Source organism: Pleurodeles waltl, chromosome 3_1 (genome assembly GCF_031143425.1).
Source record: "Pleurodeles waltl isolate 20211129_DDA chromosome 3_1, aPleWal1.hap1.20221129, whole genome shotgun sequence".
NCBI classification, from domain to species: domain Eukaryota; kingdom Metazoa; phylum Chordata; class Amphibia; order Caudata; family Salamandridae; genus Pleurodeles; species Pleurodeles waltl.
The window spans coordinates 967,888,730-967,907,691 of record NC_090440.1 but is presented as its reverse complement, the minus strand read 5'-3'; the positions used below and the strand labels follow the sequence as shown (position 1 = coordinate 967,907,691).

Below are 18,962 nucleotides of genomic sequence, written 5' to 3'. Positions count from 1 at the left end.
TCCCCCAGGAGGGCTGACTGGGGACTGTTTCCCCAGCTGCCTCCCATGGGCTGAAAGACTGTGCTGATGTTTGGGGGAAGGGGTGGAGGCATTGCAATGCCCTTTCTTGGCAGCCCTCGCCCTTAGATAAATAAAACAAATCCCTGGTGACTAGTGGGCTTTTTGCCCCCCTGAGGGCAGAAAGACTGTGCTCATGTTTTGGGAAGAGGGGTGGGGGCATTGTAATGCCCATTCTGGGCAGCCCCCACCCATAAATGAATACAAAATACCTGGTGCCTAGTGGGCTTTCTGCCTCCCGGGAACATAATCGGGGCTATTGCCCCCACCTGCCCCCCCAGGGAGGGTAGAAAGACTGTGCTAATTTTTTTTTGGGGGGGGGGCATTTCAATATCCATTCAGGACAGCCCCTCCACCTAGATATCTATCAAAATGAATCCCTGGTTACTAGTGGCCTTTCTTCCCCTTCGGGGGCAGATCAGGGGCTACTGCCCTCCGGGGAGGGCAGAAAGTCTGAATGTGCACAAAATATAATAGGGGATCAAAAGCCCTTGCCCAAGTGGCTGCCCCCCTCCGTTGTGTCTAGTGGGCAGGTCCCTGCTTGGGATCACTCTCCTGCAGTGATCTCGAAGCAGGGATCCCCTAGGGAGGGGTACCATTGAAAAGTGGAGCTTCCCCCCTTTCCAATGATACCTCTCCCATCTCCCCCTGCTTAGGGGGCGGAGATAGCCAGGAGACATGGGGCTGTCTCAAATAAAAAAGGGTAAACAAGAGCCTATCAGACGCAGCTGCACATTGGTGACTTCCATGTGTGCCTCAGTGAGGTCCTGGGCTCCAATCAGTTGTACAGTTCCAGCACATAGCACATGGAACAGTGGCACCAAACCGTGCTAAGAAATGGAAGAGATGTAATGGGTAGAGTATTGGCGCCCCATATGAAATCTTCCCCTTTTTGTGAAGGTGGGAAAGGGACAACAAAGACAGCAGATGCAGAGGAAAGGGTGCCATGAAAGCAGAGGACTCCACTGAAGTTGTTCAGACACTGTATTAAGCCCCTTGATACTCACAAAAATACCCACAAGGAATTTTAAAAAAATGAACTGAAATGGACAAGTATTAGAGACAAGGTGAAAAACGTTAACAATGCGTGTAGTAAGGGTGGGGCAGGGGTTTTGTTGCCTTGCTTGGGCCTCTGGAAGTGAACCTGGATAAAGGAAGGCTTGGTACCTCTCACCGTCAGTGCAAACTGTGCACATTTAAGCTGCCGAACAATCTAAAAATAGCTACGCTAGGGTTATTTAGTTGCGCAGCTAAGGTTGTTGTTTATTGTGTATATTGTGGTCTCTTTCAACATCCCTAGGAACTCTTTATTTTTGTGCAATCTAGTGTGCTATCTTGTGAAGAGAAACAATAAACATCAATTTGCAATTTGTCCGCATACTAGTGGAGATCACGCGTCTGCTAGGTAAGAAGGTTGATACTCTACATGAGTTATGTGATGTGATGTATAATGTTGAGCTGTGACAACTAATGTATGTACACCTGTGATATTCATTGTGAGGTCATAGTGTGTTGCCCCTCCTCCAGTGTGCCTGATTAGCAGGCACTGTGTCTTGATTCCCTCCTTTAACAAAAGTTAAGAACCTTTTTAGGTAGCATCTTTCAGTTTGTGTTTTGAGTGATATAAATGTCCTGCTATCCGTACTAACATTTTTCTTATGAGTATTCATTCTGTAGGTCCAAGTGGGACCTCTGGAGGATAGTGAATTTTCACCTTTGTTATTTTGGTAAAATGCTTTAGCCTTTTATTTTAACTTGTTGTTTTAGTTTGTTGTTTGTTCCCAAACCCCTTTACCTTGTACTCATCCTGACCTACCACCATCTTCCTCTACCAGTGGTGATGTGGTGGATGCGGGGGAGAGACAGTGCATGCTGCCACTGCAACTGTTGGTCTTGGACATCATGGATCATGACCTAAAACTGCAATGCACTCTGACAGAATTCAAAGCATTTAAACACATCTTTAGGTTGCCTGGGCAGCATGACTTCAGGGTCCGTTACCAATCTGGAGAGGATACTACATGATATGCAAAGACAGTTATAACTGTCCCAAGTTGAGAACCAGAACCTGAGGACTCAGGTCATGACTCTATCTCACCAGGTAGATACTTTACATAATCCCAGGGGAACTCCCGGAGGTAGTTCATCACCCTTAGTGACTCCAATTTCATCCACACAGTTAGCAATAGGGCAGTTAGCCACACCCTTGGTTGCCCCAGAATGCTTTTCAGGGGATTCACAGAAATTGAACATCTCTCTTACACAATGCAGCCTCCATTTTTTGTGTCGTCTGGCTGCTTTTCCTACAGCTGAATCTAGAGTAGTCTTTGTATTATCTTATTTGTCAGGAGATGCTGCCTTCTGGTCTGTACTGTTGGTGGTAAAGAACAGCCCCATCTTGCACAGCTACTATACCTTCGAGCAGGAGCTCTTCCGCATCTTTGAGCAATGCAGATGGTGGACAATGAGCTTCTGTAGTTGAGCCAAAGTAACCATGATCTCCTAAGTTATTTGGCTCACTTTAATTGGTTGGCAGTTGAGTCTGACTGGCCTGAGCGGAAGAGAGCCTCTTTGTTTTACAGGCGACTGAGAAATGAACTTAAGGACTTGGTGGCTCAGGTGGTAGGCAGACCAGTGAACTGTGATGATTTGCTTAATCTTGTTTTACAGTTAGAACATTTACTCACAGAATGTTGGAGTGAATGAAGGAGAATCAAGGTATGACCCTTGTCAGATTGGACCGCCTTAAACTATCAGACTCCCAGGTCAAGCCCATGCTGACAGGATCAGTTCGAGCCCCTCTGTCCAAACAAGAAAAGGAGCGTCGGCGAGAAGGTAATCTCTGTCTGTAGGTGTGGAAGGACACTTTGTACAAGACTGTAATAGTAAACCAAAGACGATCCGGAGGCCACCTCCTCATAATGTTGGAAAGACTGCTCAAGCTACCACTATACACAATATGACCATGGATGTATCCTTCTTTTTTCCTGGAATTACCTGGAATAACTACATCTGTCATGATCTATTATGGGACTACAAGGAATTTATGCAATTGGTAGTAGGTGCACAGGCATAAAATCCCAGTGCATTGCAAGTTAACTCCAGAAAAGGTTTGGGCAGTAGATGGGTCCCTGTTATCTTCCTGCCATATCACACACCAAGCACTCATTAGCAAAATGTGTTGCCAGGGGGATCACAGTGAGGAACTAGGTTTTGAGGTCATTGATGCTCGATAGCATGGCATAATTCCAGCCTTCCTTGGCTGCAGTTACACAACCCATTATAGATTGGGTGTTAGGATTCCTTCACTTTATATCAGAACACTGTAAGGAGAAATGACTATTCACCACCATAGCTGCATGCCCCATACAAGTTGAAGGGTTACTTAACACATACGTCAAATCTGGAGATGTGTTCTGTTAGACTTTTGATCCTTGGTGTGGTCTCCCTTAACTTTTTGCCTCTTTTCCCCAGGTTGTTGATGTGTACTGGACTCTGTTTTTGCTGTTTTTGTTACTCTTGGCACTTTACCACTGCTAACCAGTGCTAAAGTGCAAGTGCTCCTATACAAAATGTGTGTGTAATTGGTTGATCCATGATTGGTATATTTGATTTACTAGTAAGTCCCTAGTAAAGTGCACTAAAGGTTCCCAGGGCCTGTAAGTCAAATGCTACTAGTGGGCCTGCAGCACTGGTTGTACCACCCACATTGGTAGCTCTCTAATCATGTCTCAAACCTGCCACTGCAGTGTCTGTGTGTACAGTTTTAACTGTAAATTTGACTTGGCAAGTGTACCCACTTGCCAGGCCTAAACCTTCCCTTTTCTTACATGTAAGACACCCCTAACTTAGGCCCTAGGTAGCCCCAAGGGCAGGGTGCAGTGTATGGTTAAGGTGGGACATATAGTAATGTGTTTTATATGTCCTGATAGTGAAACATTGCTAAGTTTGCAAGGCCTGTCCCTCCCATAGGATAACATGGGGGCTACCTTTAAATCTGACTAAAGTGTAGATTCCCTTTTGCGAGCAGAAGGACATGTGGAGTTTGGGGTCTCTGAGCTCACAATTTAAAAATACATCTTTTAGTAAAGTTGATTTTAAGATTGTGTGTTTGAAAATGCCACTTTTAGAAAGTGAGCATTTTCTTGCTTAAACCATTTTTGTGACTCTGCCTGTTTGTGGATTCCCTTTCTGGGTCAGTTTGACAGTTGGTGCTGGTTGCACCTCTCACTAGCCAGTGACACAAAGGGAGCTGGGGTGTAGTTTGCATTTCCTGATGTGCCATCTGTGCTAGGAGGGAGGGGAAGAGTGGTCACTCACATCTGAAAGGGCTGTGCCTGCCTTCACGCAATGCAGTCTCCAACCCCCTGGTGAGTGCCTGGGGCATGGCCTGGGCATGGCAGGATTTCACAATCAAGAGAGACTTTCCTTTGAAGTAAGCCTACTTCAAAGGGCAAATGGGTATAAGAGGGGCACCCAAAACCACAGACTTTAGAACACTTCTGTACACCAAGAGGAACCTCTGCCTGGAGAAAAGCTGAAGAGCGGAGGAAGAAGAGTTTCCCTGCCTGTGACTGCACTTTGTGGAGCCCTCCTGCAGTTAGCTTCTGCCTGTGCTAGAGGACAAAGACTGGACTTTGTGATGCCTTCTTTCTTGTGAAGAACTCACCAAGGGCTTGATTTAGAGCTTTTGTTTGAAGTCTTAGGGACAGCAAAGACTTCTTTCTGCCAGCACTTGGAGTCTCTGGAGAGAATCCTACTCTGCCAAGTAGTGCCCATCCAGTTGCTGGGATCCTGAAAGGAGAAGCTGGCAGCTCAAGAATGAGAAATCCACGCACCGACTGCTGTGCAGGGAAAAGATCGATGCGACTCCGATTTGCCGCTGAAAAATCAACGTGCCTCAGGCTTCGCGGCTGAAAATCGATGCTCGCCTGCAACGTGACTGGGTGATCGATGCCCGGAGCTGGGGAAATGATGTACAGCATCACTGATGGAGGATGGTGAGATCGCAACCTGTGCCGTGTGGTTTTCTGACCATCGTGCAGCTGAATTTCTGATGCAAACACCGCTGGGCATGTAAAAACAATGCAAGGCCTGCCCGGACCTGACAGTACTGACCGGATCGACGCATTGATGTCCTGTGGAGAGAAGAAACGACGCCCGCCGACCTGACTAAAGGAGGAACAACACAAGGTCTCACTCGTGACTGAAATCCAGGCATCGCAAGTCCTTTTTGACACACACTCGCCCGTGCGGGGTTATTTTTGACGCACCCAAGGTAAATGTTCACGCTAACAGTGTTAGCGCTGTGTTTAAAATTACATGAAGACTCTTTTTGCATTTTTAGTGATAACTTGACTTGTGTACTGTGGAGTTTTGTCGTTTTCGTCTTGTGCTGTTTAGATAAATATGTATATTTTTTTCTGAATCTGTGTTGTGTCATTTTGTAGTGTTTTCATTGTTACTGTGCGTGTTGGTACAAATACTTTACACCTTGCATTCTTAAGTGAAGCCTACTGCTCGTGCCAAGCTACCAAGGGGGTAAGCAGGTGTTAGCTGAGGGTGATTCTCTTTTACCCTGACTAGCGTGAGGGTCCTTGCTTGGATGGGGGTAACCTGATTGCCAACCAAAGACCCCATTTCTAACATGTTTATTGAACAGATGGCCACCACTTTGCCTCGACATTGCGATTTTGATTGCAAAATAGATCTTGAACCAGGAGGACAGCTACCATGCAGCAGTACTTATGCTTTCACTGAACCTTAGACTGAACACCTGCACTATGAGACAGGATGGTGAATATTGGTGAGTCATCCTCAACTGCCAAGTCATCAACAACATGAAGTGAGTTATCCACCACAACAGTGAGTCATCTTCAGCTGCGGAGTCATCCACAACAAAAACTTGAGGTGGCCATCTTTAAAGGTCTGAACTGTAAGTAGCCGAGCTCCTGAACATTCGATGCTTTACATCAAGGAATCTAGATTTGACGCATCTCCTGCCCAGCCACCGAATTCGGATCACACGTCTCCATATGGATATGATAAGTACTCTATTTAGAGGTCTTCTGCTTTGATATTAGTCCTGCGGCCGCCACGCTCAATAGTATGGGCTTTGTTGCCTTGCTTGGGCCTCTGGACGTGAACTCTAAAAAAAGGAACTCTTTATTTTTGTACATTCTAGTGTACTATTGTTTGAGGAGAGACATTAAAGATCGGTGTGCAATTTGTCAGCGTACTAGTGAATATCACGCATCTACTAGGTACGAAGGTTGATACTATAAACGAGTTATGTGTTGTGATATATAATATTGAGCCCTGACAAGTAATGTATGTACAGTTGTGATATTCTTGTTTGTGTCCATCATTGTGAGGTCATAGTATGTTGCCCCACCTCCAGTGTGCCTGATTAGCAGGCGCTGTATCTTGTTTCCCTCTTTTAGCAAATGCTAAGTACCCTTTTAGGTAGCATCTGTCAGTTTCTGTTTTGAGTGATGTAACTGTTCTGCTATCTGTATTAACATTTTCCTAATGATTACTCGTTCTGTAGGTCCAAATGGGACATCTGGAATATAGTGGATATTCATGCTTGTTATTCTGGTAAATAGTGTTAGCCTTTTATTTTAGCTTGTTATTTTAGTTTGTTGTTTGTTCCCAACCCCTATCTTTTATGTTCATCCCGACCCAGCATGTTGTTCCTCTACTGATGGCGGTGTGGTGGATGCAGGGAAGAGACGGTGCATGCTGCTCCCGCAAACGTTGGTATTGGATCTAAAGGATAAAGATCTAAAACTGCAATGCGCTCTCACAGTTGCTAGGTCAACTTCCTGAATGTGCTCAAGAAGCCTTAGGCAAACCAGACAGTTGCACTGGCTGATAGCTTGCGACTTAATTAGCAAACCAGGCAGCTGTGCAGTCTGGTATCCTGCGACCTCAAAAAAGCAAGGGGAAGGTGGTAGTGTTGGAGAAGGAAGGTTGTGTGCAATGCTTTAAGTTGACCGGATCCTGCCTTTACTGAGCACTGGCAGTTTTAAAAAGGGGGCATCGAAACGAGTCCCTATCGGACTCTGTTCCGATGCTCTGGCCTTTTAATACGCCCCGTCCTGGAAAGACAAACTATTGGGAAGGCTTCGCAAAACATGACTCAGGCAGCACCATGTGAGTCACAGTAATAGTTCACAACAGGCACAAAAATAATTGGAATCTGAAAAGTAACCTGAAGAGTAGTGCCCAAGATAGTGTTTTAAGTTAAGGATCCCTGGCAGCCATGCCTCCTTTCTTTGCTCAATTCAAGCAATGTGCCTAAACTCACCCTGGAGCCTCCTGCATCTGCCCTGCATGATATCCTGTGAACCTCTCCTTTTGATGGATGTTGTGTTGTTAGCAAGAGACTGGAGTCATCCTTGGACAGACACCCATAATAACTTAAGGTGAGACACGGGAGGCTCTTGGAAGGGACAGACCTAGATTCTCTCTTCACTCAATAAGCGCTATTTTAGATATGTCTGCACACTTTTTTTTGCGAAATTCATGACTTCTACGAAAAGAGCTGCTGCAACTCTAAAGATCTGCTCGTTTAAAGTGAAAAAGACAAATGCGCACAAGGGGAATGGAGCTCTCCTTATATTTAGAGCATAATTAGCACTGCACAACCCATCCGACTATGGCTGTAAAAATCATGGTCCTTGGAATCCAGCAATGGGAATAAGAGTACACGGGAGTGATAAAAATCTGTGTCCAGTGTTTTTGGCCAAGGTCTCCATCTTGCTTTATACATGATCAAAGGGCGGGGAGAGGACACAAAAATAATTTTGTGATGAGTTTTAGTTTTGTAATGACTATGGAACTTATGTGCTTTTAGTTTCCATAAACCATCACTCGGGGTGCATTTGTTAGGTGGAAACTTCTTGTATATGAAGCGGCTAAATTCATTGCATGAGCCTGTTGTATAGAAACGCAAATGAACATCTTTGTTTTCTCTTTTCTTAGCATATTCCGTATGTTATTATTATGTTTAAAGAGAGACTTCATGTATCTAACTATATAATAAGGTAAGTTTGACTAAAAAAAGATGCACTATGACAGAGGATAAAACAAAGATAGTAATCAAAGTGGGCGTTTACATTTTAACAACCGCATCCATGGTTTACAGCGCTTGGAAGCTGTAGGTCTCTAACCACTACATAACTTCAAAATTATTTTGAGTGTCCTAAGTGCATAAAAATCATAAGTAAAGGGTCAATGAGTTGCATGAAATATTGTCAACTCTCCCTATTAAGGGTGGAAGCTGCCAGCCATTTGGGCAAAAGCGGACATTTCTCATTTTTTGTTACTTTGGCTGTCCTGAAACATTTATTGTTATGATGCAAGTCACTAGGCAAACACAGCATCCTCTTTCTGCTTCCAGGTCTCACTGGGTGCCCCCAAATACTGGCTTGTGGGGAGTTGCCAATTGTTTTCCCCCTGTCTCTTTTGCCTATTCATGCTCCTCCTTCTTCCTCCACGTTTTCCTTCTTCAACTCCAAGCGATGCCCACCGCTAAAGATAACTTGGTGAACAAAAAGAGCCATTTTGAAAGCAATTAGGGCTAAAATCGATTATTAGGCAGGAGGTCTTGGATTAGAGAAGATGCTGAGGAGGCGCTAAGGAAAGTGTGGAGATAGTGAAGGAGGGGAGAAGTGAAAACCTGTTAACCCCTGCACAAAAAACTCACAATGTGAGGCATTCTAAGTTGTTAGTATACATTTTATTTACATTACCAGCAATCTAATTGGATGCATTGGTAGTTCCAACTACAATAAAAATATAATAAAACATATGGTACTTTTTATCCTAAAGACAATATGTACTACCCAGTGGCTTGACAATTTTCTTCCTAAAATTATTTGTCAAGTCTCACAACTCAGGAAAAAAACTAGATTTTTCATCAATGTCTTAATGCCAGTTTGATTGTCACTCAGCATGTAATTTCAGTTTGTCCGAAGCAGGAACAAACAGTTGAACCAGGAATTACATCTAGAACCTAATCTGCCCACAGCCTCCTCTCAGATAAGGGCTTTGATGGTGCCTTTATTTGCTGTGTGGAGCCTGTTGCTAGATCCAAAAAAGAAAAAAGGAAAAAAAAGATTTCTCTTGAAGATACTGCTGCAAGGAAATGTGGGCCTGGGAATCGAATGAGAAAGGCTCCAGAAAACGTAGGACGTTGCACCAAATAGTAGCTTACTGGGAAAGGCAGCACATTCTTAGAACAGGCTCTATCAATTTATCTCTGTTCGGAGAGAACAGTCACCCCAGCACAGCTGCCAGCTTACCAGAATAGCATTGTAACACATAATTTAACTTCCTAGATTTCTATATGCTTTCTAAAGTGATTGTTGTTTTTATTGCTTACGGTAAATAAATATACCTTTTTGATATTTTATTATCCTTTGCTGAATGCGACTTTATGAATTTCTTAAACACACAGTTCGATTCTAGTTCTCAAGATCTAGGCCATGCCACTAACTGTGTTGTCCACGTCCCTTCAACAGGTTTGCCACGCCCCTTTTAGAGACCTCCCACAGTTTTGTGTTTTTTGTCCCACTGAAAGCCACGGTTATGTGGCTCTGAGGTAAGTGCTGTTCTATTTGCACAGCAGCACAACCATGCGGGAATTCCCCCTCACAAGCCTCTCTGGTGCTGCTAAACTGCAACTGCCCCCCCCCCCACCCAGGACCACACTCCCCCCAAAATTGGCTGACCTGGACCACACACTTTCAGTTGGCCATTTTTAATACCCTCACCCTTCCCGCTGCCTGAGGGCACATGGAGCGAACGTTCTGCTCTTAGCCAGTGCAAGAGCAGAACCTACAGACACGGAGCGAGGGACACACAGTGGCCCGGGCCTCAGAGTCATGTGTCCTTACCTGGTTACAGGGGTTGCTTGTGCACATCTCCACCTCAGCGTGAAGGTAGAGGTTGACCATGCCAGAGATCTGGAACACCTGAACCTTAAATCGAGCCTCGACGGTCTCACCATTCACCAAGATGGTCAATAAATCACCCAGTTGAGCACTAGGGCACCTGTGGATGAGACAGAAGAGAGATTCAGCCGGTGTCCCATCCAGGCACTCACCACAAGTCCTACTCTGATCCTTGTATCCTAATTCTAGACCATTGCAGCCCATCCACTGCCACTATGCTGCCCCCAGTGCCCAGTCTGTAAGACTTCTTTGGGGTAAAGGGGAACTGGGATAAATTGAAGCATGGTTTTTGCCCTGTGTTATAATGTAGCTCCTTCTCTACGCCCCTCATAACACGAAGGGGCATATTTACAAGCCTGTTGCGCTGGCTTAGTGTCTCCATAGCCTCATTTTTTTTATGCTAAGGCGGCGCTAAGCTGGCCTTTCCCTCACACCAGATTTACAAAGTGGCACAATGTATTCATTGCCCCTTATGTCTGTGCCAGGCATAATGTATGCAAAGGGGGCGTTCTGGCGCAGGGAGGTCCAAAAATATGTCATAGTGAAATTTACTAGATTTCACTGCGCCATTTTTTCCGTCATTTTTAACACCTGCTCAAGGCAGGTGTTAAAATGACACACCCATTGAAACCTATGTGCCTCCTTGTGCTTTGCTGCACTAGCGTCAAAATTATTGATGCTAGTGCAGCAAAGTGCCACAAAAGAGTCAAATATTCTGACTCTGTTGTGGTAACGGCCTCTATGGTGTGCCGTATTGTAAATACGGCACAACCATGGTGTCTTTAGGTAGGGCAAGAGGGACGCAAGAAAAGTGGGGCATCGGACCGATGTGCCACTTTCTTGTAAATATGCACCGAAGTCACTGCAGGGTCAACGAAAGGTCTACTTCACCACACACTACAGGGAAAGAGGGGATACATTTAAGTTAATGCTGTAGAATCAGTGAGCCCAGGACACTCAACCTTGCATTGCAGGTTCAGTTAATGTAGTATTCCTCTCACTACATAGTAGTTGCGCTGCAGCAACACCACGGACAGGTTATTAAACCTCGCTCTGCAGGGTCATTCATTGAGACACTTCACGACGCATTATAGGAACGTCGAGGGAGATACTTCACCTCACATGGCAAGCGCAGTGAGGAGAATCTTCAACAAACGCTGCAGGAGCAGCGTGAGAGAGGCATGTTGCAGAAACACTAGGGGTAGGCCACATCGGTACATAATGCATTGAAGAGGAGTGTTTCGCCTCAGAAACAGAAATTGCGAGTGTATGATATTTAACCGAATTCGGAGGCTCTTTCTTACCACAATGTCTCTAAAAAAGCACGATATTTACTAGTGTTCATGAAAACGTTACACCTCTCATTGATTTCATCTTTAAGCCCGTTTTTTTTTGTTTTTTTAAAAGGGGAAAACATGCATATGATTTATCAAGAGTAAAACGGAAACAAAGTTATTTCCGGATTTGTATGTGTGACTAGGCATACATCCAGCTTTTATGCTGTTCGGGGATCACGCCGGAGTTCTGAAACAAAACAAAACATGATCATAAACCTCATACACCAGGTCGCTTTTATAATCTTTCACATAATTTGCCTTTTACTTAACTAGCCATCTCTGATATGACATGATGCTTTTGTAAAATAAACTAACAGGTCAAGAGGGCTTAACTTCTTCAATAGATTTCCGTATTCCTTAATTTATGTTTAAAAGAGTAGCAGGAATGCGCTCTGGAACTGTACCTTTAGTTACCCCCACCCCCCACCTCCTTACCCTCCAGCTCTCCTTGGAAGGGACAATATTAAATGAGACCTGCTCACCTTTTCTCCGAGGGTAGTGTCTACACTTGGGTAGCCAACTTAGCGCAAGGATGGACCAGCTCCTCGACACCAGGGCCCTGTCCCTGATAGACTCTCATATGGCTCTCTTCCGGTACTCACTTGTTAGTGATAATGTCGTAGGACGGGTTGGCGTTGGGGTCACTGGTCCCTGTGGCGTACAGGCGCGTCACCAGAACTGAGAATGTTGTTGCATCCAGATCAGGCATCGAAACAGCAACATACAGGGTGTCTTGAACATTGATATCCATAGTTGCATCGGTGTAAGGGACGGTAAAGGTGGAATCCGTGTAGGCGATCATGAAAACCATCACTGCACCAACTCCACCGGGGAGGGGGATGTCTATCCCACTAAAATAGTAAAACACAAGGATGAGTTGTCACTGCTCCGGCCCCCTACGTCACAGACATTTTTTACCTCATGTTCTGGTATTCAGACACCACCTGCTGCAGCCAAGGAATGACAGGATACAAACGCTCGCAGCTCCTCACGGAGGGGTGCCCAGCATAAATCCAGAACAGCTTGACTCAATCAAGGTTATTGAGATACCAATACAAGATAATCTTACATGTAATTAATCTAAATGGAAATCGAGGATTTAGTAAGTGCTCATCCTCAAAATGTGACATAGATTCGACTCTCCTGCATATACGATGCGCATACCCTTCTTCGACATGCATGTCGTAACCATTCAATGCACTATTAGGGCCTGATTTAAGAAAGGTGGTGCTACACCCAGTACACCACCACTTTTCTTGCACCCCTTTTTTCCCCCTAACACCACCATGTGTGCGTCGTAGCTAAGACATGGTGCACCATGACGGTAGTTGGGGGAACTAGCGTCAACAGTTTTGATGCTAATTCGGAATTTTGCGGATTAGTGTCAAAAATGTTGATGCTAATTCTGCAAAGCCCATTGAGGCCCATTGTACACAATGTTGTGCCTCCTTTTAACACCTGCTCTGAGAAGGCGTTAAAAGTGCCGAAAAAAAGATGCAAAGAAGTCTCTTAGATTTTGTTGTGCCATTTTTAAAGCCCCCCTAACGGGGGCAAAGCCCATTGAGACCCATTGTACACATTGGTGTACCTCTTTTTAATGCCTGCTCTGAGCAGGTGTTACAAGTGCCGGAAAAAACTACGCAAAGAAATCTCTTTGATTTCTTTGCGCCATTTTTTCAGCCATCCCAAACAGGGGAATGCTGCCTTTGCATACATTATGCCTGGTGCAGCCATAATGTAGCACAAAGGGTTATAAAGTGGCGTAATGCGTGCATTGCACCACTTTGTAAATGTGGTGCGGCGATTTTGGCCTCGTTGGGCCACATTAGCGTAAAAATGCGCAAGGAGGCACTAGGGGCTCTTAAATCTGCCCCTTAGTGTCTTCACTCTGGGAACAAACACTTTTTAAGCGAGGTTGGGGTACCAGAGTGGAATGAGAAACAGCTTCGAGATCAAATGTATATTTTTTCTTGATGCGTGATGCTGGACTTTTTTTCTTATGTAGGGTCATCCCCAATCTTTTTGCCTCCTGTCTCCTATTTTTTTCAGACCTGTTGCTGTTGGCTTTTGAACTCTGAGCACTTTACCACTGCTAACCAGTGCTAAAGTGCATATGCTCTCTGTGTAAAATTGTATGTAATTGGTTTGTCCATGATTGGCATATTTGATTTACTAGTAAGTCCCCAGTAAAGTGCACTAGAGGTGCCAGGGCCTGTAAATCAAATGCTTCTAGTGGGCCTGCAGCACTGGTTGTGCCACCCACATAAGTAGCTCTGTAATCATGTCTCAGAACTGCCATTGCAGTGTCTGTGTGCACTTTTAACTGTAAATTCGACTTGGCAAGTGTATACACTTGCCAGGCCTAAACCTTCCCTTTTCTTACATGTAAGGCACCCCTAAGGTAGGCCCTAGGTAGCCCCAAGGGCAGGGTGCAGTGTATGGTTAAGGTGGGACATATAGTCATGTGTTTTATATGTCCTGACAGTGAAATATTGCTAAATTGGTTTTTCACTGTTGCAAGGCCTGTCCCTCTCATAGGTTAACATGGGGGCTACCTTTAAATCTGATTGAAGTGTAGATTCTCGTTGGGAGCGGATGGACATGTGGAGTTTGGGATCTCTGAGCTCACAATTTAAAAATACAGATTTTAAGATTTTGTGTTTGAAAATGCCACTTTTAGAAAGTGAGCATTTTCTTGCTTATACCATTTCTGTGACTACCGGTTTGTGGATTCCCTGTCTGGGTCAGTTTGACAGTTGGGCTGGTTGCACCTCACACTGTACAGTGACACAAAGGGAGCTGGGGTGTAGTCTGCATTTCCTGATGAGCCATCTGTGCTAGGAGGGAGGGGAGGAGTGGTCACTTACACCTGAAAGGGCTGTGCCTGTCCTCACACAATCCGTCTCCGACCCCCTGGTGAGTGTAGGCCTACTTCAAAGGAGAAATTGGGTATAAGAAGGGCACCCAAAACCACGGACTTTAGCTCACGTCTGGACATCAAGAGGAACCTCTGCCTTGGGAAGAGCTGAAGAGCTGAGGAGAAGTGCTGCCCTGCCTGCGACTGTGCTTTGTGGAGCTATCCTGCAGTTGCTGCTTCTGCCAGAATAAGAAGGCAAAGACTGGACTTTGTGTGCCTTCCACCTTGTGAAGAAATCTCCAGGGGCTTGATTTAGACCTTGCTTCCTGATGTTTGAAGTCTCAGGGACAGCAAAGACTTCTCTCTGCCAGCACCTGGAGTCTCTGGAGAGACTCCTGCTCTGACAAGTGGTGCCCTATCCAGTCCCTGGGCCCTTGAAAGGAAAGCTGGTGGAAATTCAAGGAAATCAACTTCAGATGACTTCGGACTGATGCCGCTGCTGGATCCGGTGACGCCGCCTGCACCCGACTCCGTGATCTTCGCTGGAACGCGACGACCTTCGCAGGCCCGACATCGCTGCAGCCCCGCCGAAGTCCACGACTCTGTGGAAGTCACCGCACCATGTCGTGACAGATGCCGCTCAAAGTGCGCGGATGAAACTTTTTGCACTGACGCCGCGATCCCCGACTTCGCGCATCGATTGTTTTCACTCTTCACCAAAGGTACTGTACTTGGGCGTCTCCGTGTCTGGCACCGCTGGTGTCGGCTTGTTGGGAATGACTCCGTCACGACGCCGTGTTAACACCTCATCGAAGCATTTTGTGTTTCTAAGTGCTATTTTTGAGTTTAATCTTTAAAAATTCATAACTTGACTTTTGTATGTCGGATTTATGTTGTTTTGGTCTTGTTTTGTTTAGATACGTATTTCCTATTTTTCTATTTTGAAGTGTTTTCATTAAGTTACTGTGTGTGTTGGCACAAATACTTTACACCTAGCACTCTGAGGTTAAGAATACTGCTCTGCCAAGCTACCAAGGGGGTAAGCAGGGGTTAGCTGAGGGTAATTATCTTTTACCCTGACTAGATTGAGGGTCCTTGCTTGAACAGGTGGTAACCTGACTGTCAACCAAAGACCCCATTTCTAACATGTGGTTTCTAAAAAGCTGGATCCTTATGGCCGTGGTGGGAATTACAATTGCGATGGTTTCCACTGCATCCTCCTGTACTACGTGGGACTTTGAACACTGTGCTCAAAGGCATTGTTTAAAATAAATCACTATTTAAAAGTAAAAGACACCGACTGACAGTTACTGTGAAATCAGCTGATATTTTCTCTATAGGAGGTCAATAGGAGTCCATAATTCCTTAAGAGAGGCACTAAATCCAGAACCATGTGTACTATCCTACTAGCACTTTCACCAGCACCAAAGGGATGGCATCCACCAGGAGGCACACATTGGTATAACTCAAAATTGGGCTCCCCTTTCTTCGCCCACCCCTCCATGCAGAATGTGGTGAGGGGTCCCTGAGTCTCTCAGATTTTCTCTGGCCTTGGTGAAATGAGGGTCCCATGAAGGGTTGGAGGCTCCACTGGGCAGATCCTTGCACTAGTCCCCAGGGGACAGACTCAAATAAGCAATTTTTCAACAACCACCAATATGGTAAAGGACACTGTCCACACACAATCTACAGAAAAATTATTTACACAGACATTTTGATACCAGTCACAATATGAGGGATGTCAAAAGTCATCTCCCATGAGCGAGACAAGGGCACAATCAAGGCCATATTTGATTTACAACTACTGAATGCATAAGTTATTCCATTCTAGATTTCTCACATGTAAATTTGCCTCATGTCACGATCATGACAATATCTAGCATGGACCAAGGTTGGACACTCCTGCAGTACTTCTGCTGGCTCTTGGTGGAAAAGTCGCGCTTCTAACTTCATTTGGTGTTAAAGATCCCTTTTTACAGACAAGGAACAACACAAGGCTTCTGTTCAACTGCAAAAATATGGAGTCTGTGTGCAGTTCCCTTCCTGTAAATGATTATTAACTGAAAAGTTAGGCTGTTGGTTATTTCAAACCATCACATGGTTCTTCCTTGGCGCTGCTGTAGAGGACAATTGAGCATAACTTGGGCGAGAACAAGAAGGGTTCAATATTTAGGCTTGGACAAAAAGAGAAAATTGGACTAAAAGTAAACATTTATGAATATAAGGTTGAACAGACAACTTTTTTTAAAATGTCCAACAGGAGACTCTGTGACTAGTTTCCACCTAAACACCATCTTGGAATCCATGTTACTTCGCTCCCCAAGTCTTCTGATAGAAGACTTCACCTGGAAGGTAACCGCTATAAAGCAATTTTGCACTGACATCTCCACTAACTCATCAATGTAGAAACATTTGCTGTAACTGATCGATGAAGATACGAGATCAACACTGTTCAAACAGTGGGAAAATGTGCGCCACAGCAGCCAGTGTCCACCGATGCAAATGTTATTTTTGATTTGGCTGATCAGTGAAAATGTAAATCCAAAACTGTTCTGCAGTGGGGCAAATCTAATAAGACTGCGAAAAGGCCAACAACACATTTATAAAGAAGGGGTACTCACTCCATTAAACAATGGATGGTGCAGTCAGCACATCCTACTTATTACGTGTTCGCCCCTGGTTACACTCGTGGTGTAATCAGCCCATCCCACTCAAAATATGCTCGTCCCATCACATTGATTGCATATCCAGCCCATACAACTCATTACGTGCTTGCCCTATAAAACTCATGCCGTGATTAGCCCATCCAACTCATTACGTGCTCGCCCTATCAAATTCATGGTGTGATTAGCCCATCCCACTCATTACATTCTTGTCCCATCACCTTCATTGTGTAATCAACCCTTTTCACTTTTTACGTGCTCACCCACTCACAACTATTAGGTATTCACCCAATCACACTCATACTCACCTCATTGTTACGTTTAGTGTTGTTGCCAGGGAGACGGGTATGTTGAGAGGATATGAGCAGGAAAAGGCATAAGTAACATTGTTTTTCGCAATAAGCCCTAACGATGACACCTCTCCTGGGATAGTCAGATTATTGGAATAAAAAACATGGGTGTTGTTTATCTGCAAGTGAAAAAAGAGACATTAACAGATAACATCACACACTCAGGTAAAAAAAGACAATACCGCTACATGGTGACACAAAACATAGGCTGTAAGAAGATGGGGCAGCCTTCTAGTGGGGTGATACATGGAGATCACCAGGGTGGCTAGGCCATGTGGCTAGGAGATCGGGTCTCTGCAAACAAAAGATGCTTTTGCCCTACTAGGGCACAGAACAGCATCGCTGGGTATGGTCAACACATTCATCAGGTGAGTTCTTGCATATTAACTAAAATGTTTGTGAAGAAGACACAACACTGTGGAGATTGAAGCGATGAACAGGTGCATTTTACCCAAGGCTTTGCAAAACTGCAGAAGTTAACTTCTGCTTGTTTTGCAACAATAGCAGGATGATTTCACATGGGGCATTATTAAGAGACACCTTCACAATTTCATAAATTTACAAGATAATTCATTTTGCCCTTTTTCATCAATGCAATTATAGGTTCACGCACACCTGGATGTGACCACTCTTGCTGATTGTGAATGACAAGAAAAAATTAGGATCTTTAATGAACTGAGGTCCCTATATGGGACACAGACCCCATTTAGCAGTGCTTTCAAGTCACTAGAAAGGAGGAAAAGATTTTACGAGCTCACCACTGGAGCTTACGACTGATTGTCTGTGACCTGTGAACATGGATGGGCCATAAAAGTCTACCCTGCCTGCCTGTTTTACTGTTTTATGCCCCTTCCCTTCCACCCCCAATGATTCAGTGTGCAGAAACTGTCATGTACATATGGAGCGTCTGCGCAGAAACAACTCTCACCGACACTCTGTTCCCACATTCGTGTGAGGAGGTGCTGGTGGAGACAACCACCAGGGCAGTGCCGTGAACCACTCGTACACCCATGCAGCTGGGGTCTAGAAGATGCATATTGGCCCAGTCATACTTGCTCTTCTCAAGCTGGCACCTGCTCACTTTCAGCTTCATCTGGCCTGACAGGCACTGCACGGTAGGGGATGGGGATAAATCTGTAGAGGAAGACATAGGCAGGAGTGTTCAAAATAGGGGCAATCAATAAATAGATGAGGGTTCAAAAAAGAAAATGCGGGCAGACGAATCGTGGGTAATTGAAGCTCTGCTTATTTATTTTGTTCTGGAGCTGTCCCCACCTTCATTACATCCCCTCCCACCTTTCTGACAGAGACCATATATTCATTTTGAAGTGGACTGCATGTGGTTGGTAAACATACTTAGCAAAAATAAAGGACAGGACTAGATACATATATATTGTTTACTAATTTCCCATATGTAGTAGCTTCTGCTGCTTCCATTTCTGATAATTTGATGCCGTGTGGAGCTTAGTGTGATCTAGGGTGTCAAAATACATTCTGTGGCCCACCTCTTTATAACTGCTTTTGTTGTTATCGTTAATTAGCACCTGCATGACGCTATTACTTTGGCGTTGTGCTGAGCCAGTCAAGAAAACCCCCAAGCACGTTTGGGCCTACATGGTGCGCCCAAGGATCCAAGAGCAATACCATAGGGCCCTGGGGTTCTTGAGCGGTCGGAGGTGGATGTAGCACAGCTATTTGGTTCTAAGTGGAGAATAAAACCTTGAGGGGATATTTGG

General features: G+C 44.9%; 1 protein-coding gene across 1 annotated transcript in view; it reads right to left on the bottom strand.

Moving 5' to 3' along the window:
* LOC138283295 (uromodulin-like) overlaps positions 1-18,962 on the bottom strand; it is a 94,446-nt gene that overhangs the window by 63,524 nt on the left and 11,960 nt on the right. Inside the window, exons 4-7 of the mRNA XM_069221316.1 lie at positions 18,155-18,360; positions 17,185-17,345; positions 11,959-12,207; positions 9,963-10,119 (exon numbers count right to left, since the gene is read on the bottom strand). Coding sequence (XP_069077417.1) covers positions 9,963-10,119; positions 11,959-12,207; positions 17,185-17,345; positions 18,155-18,360 — 773 coding nt within the window. The remainder of the gene's footprint in view (positions 1-9,962; positions 10,120-11,958; positions 12,208-17,184; positions 17,346-18,154; positions 18,361-18,962) is intronic.